The sequence below is a fragment of the Microtus ochrogaster genome, chromosome 21 (genome assembly GCF_000317375.1).
Source record: "Microtus ochrogaster isolate Prairie Vole_2 chromosome 21, MicOch1.0, whole genome shotgun sequence".
Lineage (NCBI taxonomy): Eukaryota > Metazoa > Chordata > Mammalia > Rodentia > Cricetidae > Microtus > Microtus ochrogaster.
In genome coordinates this window covers 3,965,284-3,972,999 of record NC_022022.1, presented here as the reverse complement: position 1 = coordinate 3,972,999, position 7,716 = coordinate 3,965,284, and the positions used below count along the sequence as shown (strand labels likewise).

Genomic DNA, 7,716 nt, shown 5'->3' with positions numbered 1-7,716 from the left:
AAAAAAAAAAAAAAAAAAAAAAAAAAAAAAAAAAAAAGGATGAGAGATGGCTCAGTTAAAATAACACTGATCTTCCAGAGCACCTGAGTTCAGTTTCTGGCACCCACAATGGAGACTTTCCCTCTTCTGACCTCCTTGGGTACTGAACTCACATGTACACAGATAAACCCTGACATAGACACAGGTATATAAACCCAATTTTAAAATAACAGTAAGAGTCAAGTATGACACACTCTTAATCCCAGCACTTGGGTGGCAGAGGCAGGTGGATCTCTGTGGGTTCAAGGCCAGCCTGGTTCACATAGTAACTTCCAGGACAGCCAGGGTTACACAGATAGACCCTTTCTCAAAAAATAGAACAAGATAATAATAATATAAGCTTTTTTTTAAAAAAAAAAAAAAAAAGGAAGATTTGGCCCAATCCTCTCTTGAGGAAAATGAACGTCACACAACCTACCCACTTCCAGGGCTAGTTTCTGCAGGCTTAACGCCTCTTCCTACGGGTCCAGGCAACCTGTGTTTACCTCTTTGTTGAGTCTGTCCACAGTGTTGTTCAACAAACGCTTCTGCTCCTCCAGCTCTGCCTTGCTCTTTCGGAGAGCCTCCCGCTGCCTCCCCTCTTCCTCTAGGGCTCGGTTCAGTGCTTGCTGTTCCTGTCCAAGGCGTGCCAGCCCCCGCTGGGCCTCTTCCAGCCGGACCTCCAGAGCCCGCTTGGCAGCTGCCAGGCTCCCCTCCTCCTCCTGGGCAGCATTCAAAGCCTCCTCTAGCTGCTGTTTCTCTACCTGTGAAGAGGGGACGGTTGGGCTGAGAGAAGGCAAAACTTAGGCAGGAGGAGGGGAAAGTTGGGGAGTTACTAATGAAAAAGATAGTGCTGGCTGTGGTGGCACACCTCTAACCCCAGAGCTTGTGAGGAGAAAGCAGGCAGAGCTCTGTGAGTTCAAGGCCAGCCTGGTCTACATAGTGAGTTCCAGGCCAGGTGGGGCCATATAGTGAGACCCAGTCTCAAAAAACAAAAAAGAGCGGGCAGTGCAAACAGGCTGGAGGAACGAGCAAAAAAATCAAAGCACAGAACAAGCAAAGGGAAGGGAGGCAGGCGACAAAAATATCAGTGCAAAGTCTGAAACCACCAAGTCGCTCCAGGAAACAAACCCAAGCTTAACAGGTATGGTGAGGGCAAAGGAGCAGCCCATGAAGGCCGCACACTGAGAAGGGGAGCGCAGGGCATGCTGGCACACTAAAACCAATGGCTGAGTACTGAAAAAGGCTTGACAGTATGGTGCAGAGCGATCCAGGAGACCGAGTGCTTACCTCCAGTCGGCGCACTTTGTCCCGAAGTCGTGCCTCCGCTGCTTCCCCACCCTCCGCCAGGCCTCGGGCCTCCTTCAGCTGCTGCTCCAGACCCAGGATGCGCCTTCGGAACTCATCATTTTCCTCCTGGGTCTCCCGGAGTGTAGTTTCCACTGTTGCCCGACGCTGCCCCAGCACCATGGCCTCTGCCTCTGACGCCAGCTTAGCCTGCGGACAGTGGGAGAACTGGCTCAGACCGTGGGGCTCAGGTGGGTAAACATGCCTATCCAGGAAAACGGGCCACCTAAGCACCCACCAGAAGCTCACAACAGCCAGGTATGGAGGGGGAGCCCCAGCCAGGGACTCCTCATAACCCTACCCCTACGTAGATGCAGCTCCCCTGCCATAATCTGATATTCACCACACGCACGAGCCTCCAGAAGAGCTCAGTACATACCCATCACAGGTAGCTTTGCAGGCTCTGGTTTCTCAGCCCTGCTGACCCCTCAGCCTCCACCTCTGAGCCCTGGGCCCACTCCCCTTGCCTTAGACGCCTCTTCACAGTCCTGCCGCAGTTGCTGCAGGGTCTTTTGTAGCTGGAAGTTCTGCTGTTCCAGGTCTCGGCCTCGATCAGCCTCGGCCCTCAGCACTGCCAGCTGCTTCTCTAATTCCTGGTCCCGCTGTCGCCCAACCACCTCCTGGCTCTGCCGCTCTGCCTGCAGCTCTTTAAGTTCCCCCTGGGTGCGTCTCAGCTCCTAAGGGAACGAAAAACAGCGAGGACAGCTAAGAAAATAGGACTCTAGGACATCATGGAAAGGAGTATACATGCTAAGGCCGCTTGAGAGAAGAATTCAGATTCACAAAAGCTGAGCACAGGACAAAGCAAGCTTGTTCTTAGTGACATGCACATGAAACTGACAGTTCTCACAAAAATTTGTTCATAAATACTCATAGCAAGATCAGTCACCGTGTCAAGCACAGAATTTCCTAAATTTGGAAAATGAACAAAATACACAAAGTCAAGAATAGGACATTGTACAGCCGTAAAGCTGGGTAAAGCCAGATGTGGTGGTGCACACTTATAATCCAACACACAGAAGGCAGAGCCAGAAAACTCACGTGTTCGAGGCACCCTTGCTACATAGTAAGTTCCAGACAAGCCTGGACTATGTGAGACCCTATCTCTAAAACCTAGTATCATGTAAACAAACAAAAAGATGAAGGCACTTGGTACCACACAGTTGAATCTTGAAAAAAATTACACCAGATGAAAAAGATGAAAGCCAGAAATCAAAAGCTACAAGTAACAGAATTGCAATGATATGAAATATCCAGCTTATACAAATCTGGAGAGAAAAGGCCATCGGGGCATGGAGAGAATGGCTGCTAAGGAGCATGGGATGCTTTGGGGGAGGTTAAAATATTCTGTAACTAGGTAATGGTGATGGCTTCGCCGTACAATGAATATACTAAAAACTGCCGAACTGTTGACTAGGAGAAATTTGGGGCCAAATGTGGTGGTGCATTAATCCCAGCAAGAGGAAAACAGAAGTATTGCAGATCTCTGTGAGTTCAAGGCCAGCAAAGTCTACATAGTGTGAGCATGTGTATAAACAGAGGAATTTTATAGCACATAAGATATAACACGCTTTTCAGCTTTCAATTCGGAAGAGGCTATGGTGCAACTTTCTTCGATCGTCCCTAATTCGGGTTTATCTGACACCGGCCACCTCCACCATGCCGCCAAGTTTGACCCTAAGGAGATCAAAGTCGTGTTCTTGTGGTACACCAGAAGTGAGGTCAGCGCTACATCTGCCCTGGCCCCCAAGATAGGCCCCCTGGGTCTGTCTCCAAAAAAAGTTTGTGATGACATTGCCAAGGAAACCAGTGACTGGAAAGGTCTGAGGATTACGGTGAAACGGACCATCCAGGACAGACAGGTCCAGACTGAGGTGGTGCCCTCTGCCCTGATCATCAAAGCCCTCATGAGCCATCAAGAGACAGAAAGAGGCAGAAGAACATTAAACACTTTCGACGAGATCGTCAACAGAACTTTCTGGAACTATTAAAGCAATCCTGGGTTCTGCACGGTTTATGGGCTGCAATGTGGACCCCGCCACCCTCAAGACATCGTTGATGACATCAACAGTGGTGCAGTGGAATGCCCAGCAAGTTAAGAGGGAGCAAGAGAAAATATTTCAATAAAAGACCATCTGCTAATCAAAATAAAGAAAGAATAATAGGCCGGGCGGTGGTAGTGCACGCCTTTAATCCCAGCACTTAGGAGGCAGAGGCAGGTGTATCTCTGTGAGTTCAAGACCAGCCTGGTCTACAAGAGCTAGTTCCAGGACAGGCTCCAAAACCACAGAGAAACCTTGCCTCAAAATAAATAAATAAATAAATAAATAAATAAATAAATAAATAAATAAATAAAAATTTAAAAAAATAAAATAAAAATATATAACACTGAGAAACCATAAGGAGGAAGAATGAACTCATGACTAAAACAGGACTGGCCATCTAAAAAAAATATATCAAAAATGTGAAAGAATAAATACTATTGCATCTTAAATTTCTTTTAAAAAGGCAGGTAAAATATCAATTATGGTTGGTTCCCTCTAGGCACTTTTGAAATTTATAACTAGCTAGCAAGACTGATGGGCAGAGCATGCAGTACTCTAGCATACACACTAACCAAACTCATCGCAAAGAAAAGGAAACACAGCTGCTATCTGGTTTGTGCTGGACTTGGTTAGTCTGCTACCCTAGCTCATATTTTTGTTAAATACTAGATAAAATATACCTCCTCTTTGAGGCATAATAATGAATGAGATCATCTGGAGAACTGTCAAGCGGCCACGACAGCTGATACAGCCATAGGTTTCAGACTCTCCTCGGTATCTGTAACTTCACAAATGTCATCCCCAAATAATTAACTGTACTCTTTTTTGTTTGGCTTGTTGTTTGTTTTTATTTGGTTTTTTGGAGGTTTTCTAAGTATTTATTTTCTTATTTATTACGTATATAATATTCTGTCTGTGTGTATGCCTGCAGGCCATAAGAGAGCACCAGACCCCATTACAGATGGTTGTGAGCCACCATGTGGTTGCTGGGAATTGAACTCGGGACCTTTGGAAGAGTAGGCAGTGCTCTTAACCTCTGAGTCATCTCTCCAGCCCCCCCCCCGGGGGGTCTTTTTGGAGGGAAGATTTGAGGCAGAGTCTCTGGAGCCCTGACTGTCCTGGAACTCAATATGTATGTAGACCAGGCTGGCCTCGAACTCATAGAGGTCCACCTGCCTCTGCCTCTCCAGTGCTGGGATTAAAGGTGAGCCACCACCTGGCCTATTAACTGTTTTTCCTTATCCTTCATATACTACAATACCAAGAGTATGAAACTGGGTTTAAATTTTATGACTTTCTCATGACCCTTTTATGGACCATATCCATGCATGAAAAAAGGACTGACTTTCTAAAGAAGATCAAAGGGAAGTGTGTGTCACCGTCCTGCCAGCAAGACTGTGGCTTGGGAAACTGGGAGATGCAATCAAACACTGGGCCCCTTAAGTTCCATGTCCAGACTCTGCTTTACCAAATAGCCTTTGGATTACACTTTGGTTTCCAAAGGTCAACCAGGCAGGCTGACCCAGCATTCCAGCCCAGGGATTATATTTCTCAAGGTAAACTAATAAGCAGACATTCCAACAAAACATTTGCTTTGTCACGTAGTTAATGAATTCCTTCCTGGAAGAGCAGTTTTTGAAGTGCTAACCAAATTAAGGCTCTGAGCCTGCAAAAATGACCCTGGAGTTTTACAAATCCACATGTATTTAGCTTCCTATGATGTCTTCTAAAAGGTAGCCAGCAGCTTCTGCCTATGTTGATAGTCTTTTTTTTTTTTTTTTTTTTTTTTTTGGTTTTTCGAGACAGGGTTTCTCTGTGGTTTTGGAGCCTGTCCTGGAACTAGCTTTTGTAGACCAGGCTGGTCTCGAACTCACAGATATCCGCCTGCCTCTGCCTCCCGAGTGCTGGGATTAAAGGCATGCGCCATCACCGCCCGGCGATAGTCTTTTTCTTTAGGAAACTCTATAGCCATCGAGGAGACCAGTCCTGAAGAACTGGACAGCCAAAACTGAGCTGCTAGGATGAAGCCTGAAAACCTCACTCCTGGACACAGCCCCACTAGCCCGGGCAGAGGTGCATCAGTGGGGCAGGAGTCATCCCGACCTGCAGTCGGGCCCCAGGTCCAAGTACCTTTTTGAGCTCCTCAACCTGGTGAGTATCTCTTGCACCAGCCCGGGCCTGCTCCAAGTCCCTCTGTAAGATCTCCATCTTCTCCCCAAGTTCCTCTTCCATCTCCTCCTTCTCCATCCGCAGCTGCAGAAGTCTGAGCCCAGCAAGGTTAGAAACAAAGGATAGAAGATCAAGGTGAGACTTCCCACATGGGGAAATTAAAAGGACAAAGGGAACAGCCCTCTGGAGGCCATGGCCACAGGCACCACTCTCAAGGAATAGATCTGGAAAATGCCAGCTTTGGAAAGAGTATATGGGAGAGCCCCGTGGGAGGGAAAGGCAGTGGGGTAAAGAGTCAGGTTAAATGCCCCCGAGAAAAGCAGGAAGGTCTTATCTTACTCCTGCTTGGTGGCTCTCAGCTCCTCCTTGTTTTTCTGGAACATACTCTGCCAATGACCTGTCTCCTCTGAGGTCTCCTCCAGCTCCCTTTGCAGCTCCCGGACCAGGGAAGACATCTTCTGCCTCTCAGCTTCCAATGCAGCATGGTCCTACAGAAGGAGGCAAATGGGCACCCAAGGTACCTTCACGTAAAGGTAGAAGAGGAAGCTGAGGCCCAGAGAGCATCACAGAGTGACAGTGTGACCCCTGGCCGTGTGAAGCTAAGAAGTGACAGTCAGCCTCCATGGATTTGGCCACACATCCTTATGCTATTTCTAGCCTTTAACTTCTCTCTGCTCTGGTAGGTTTCCTAACCATCTCATGTGTCCTTTAGGAAGGTCCCTAACTACAACCATGAAAAGTTCAAAAATACAAGAATAAGGCAGCCCCATTCCTTGGCAGTGTCGTCCTCTCCCAGCCCCAGTTCTTGTTACATGCCTGGGTCGCATCTTGCATGCTCCGGCGAAGCTGCTCCGTGTCTCTCTGGTATTGCAGCCGGACATGTTCCACTTCCTGGTCATGGGAGGCTACCTCCTCCTTCAGGGCCCCCTTCAGGGCTGTCAGCTCCCGTTCCCTCATCCTTAGCTGGTCCTCAACTCGTTGTTTTCCCTCTAAGACCTCTTCCAGAAGTTCCCGGGTCTCTAACAAGTCCTGGAGAAAGGGAAGGTGGAAGCTCAGGCGGGGGACCATGTTAGGATTCATTCTATTAAAAACTCAACCACGAGACTGGAGAGAAGGCTCAGTCAGCGGTTAAGAGCACTGGCTGCTTTTCCAGAGGTCCTGAGTTCAATTCCTAGCAACCACATGGTGGCTCACAACCATCTGTAATGAGATCTGGAGCCCTCTTCTGGCCTTCAAAGGTACAAGCAGATAGAACACTATATACAAAATAAATAAATCCTTAAAAAAAAAAACTTGCCGGGGAGCAGTGGTGCACACCTTTAATCCCAGCACTTGAGAGGCAGAGGCAGGTGGATCTCTGTGAGTTTGAGGCCAGCCTGGTCTACAAGAGCTAGTTCCAGGACAGGCTCCAAAGCTACAGAGAAACCTTGTCTCGGAAAAACCAAACAAAAACAAAAACAACTCAACCACTTAGCCAAAAATACTTATGAGAGCTTGGCAGGGTGGCATATGCTTCTCACCCCAGTATCTAGAAGACAAAGGCAGAGGAATCACAAGCTGAAAACCAGAATGGACAACTTCGTAAAGTCCCACCTCCAAAGAGAAAGAAGCTATACTTTGTATTAGTATAGTATTAGGTGCTTTTTGCCCTCTAAACTGCCTGGAGTCTAAAGCAGAGCTGTCATCTGGTCTCTAACCTTACACCACCTCTGAGTGTGACTGAAAGCACACTGAAGAGCACTGGTGAACACCTGCCTGCTTTCCGCACTTCAAACAGTGGATGAGCAGACCTGGGGATGCTGCAGGGATCGAGGCTGACACACACACCTTCCTACCTTTACGAGAATCTCCTTTGCAGGCTCAGGACTCTGGCCCTGCTTCAGCTTGATCTGTAGCTCCTTCACCTGGGTCTCCAGCCCATGCCGTAATCCTTCTTCCTGGCCCAGGAGGAGCTTCATGTTCTGAAGCCTATCAAGAGATGATAGCATGGATACTATGCTCTGCAGTTGCTAGCTTACCATCCATCCATCCATTTAAACTTCCTTTAGCCGGGCGGTGGTGGCGCACGCCTTTAATCCCAGCACTCGGGAGGCAGAGGCAGGCGGATCTCTGTGAGTTCGAGACCAGCCTGGTCTAC

The 7,716-nt window shown here is 47.9% G+C and overlaps 1 protein-coding gene and 1 pseudogene across 3 annotated transcripts in view; one reads left to right on the top strand and one right to left on the bottom strand.

The window, feature by feature from the left end:
- Cgn (cingulin) overlaps positions 1–7,716 on the bottom strand; it is a 29,025-nt gene that overhangs the window by 8,800 nt on the left and 12,509 nt on the right. For all 3 annotated transcript variants that reach the window (XM_026784198.1, XM_026784199.1, XM_005357011.3), the window contains exons 7-13: positions 7,415–7,547; positions 6,396–6,608; positions 5,919–6,067; positions 5,541–5,673; positions 1,833–2,042; positions 1,309–1,515; positions 525–782 (exon numbers count right to left, since the gene is read on the bottom strand). In XM_026784198.1, the coding sequence (XP_026639999.1) occupies positions 525–782; positions 1,309–1,515; positions 1,833–2,042; positions 5,541–5,673; positions 5,919–6,067; positions 6,396–6,608; positions 7,415–7,547 (1,303 nt within the window). The remainder of the gene's footprint in view (positions 1–524; positions 783–1,308; positions 1,516–1,832; positions 2,043–5,540; positions 5,674–5,918; positions 6,068–6,395; positions 6,609–7,414; positions 7,548–7,716) is intronic.
- Positions 2,555–3,464, top strand: LOC101981012 (annotated as a pseudogene).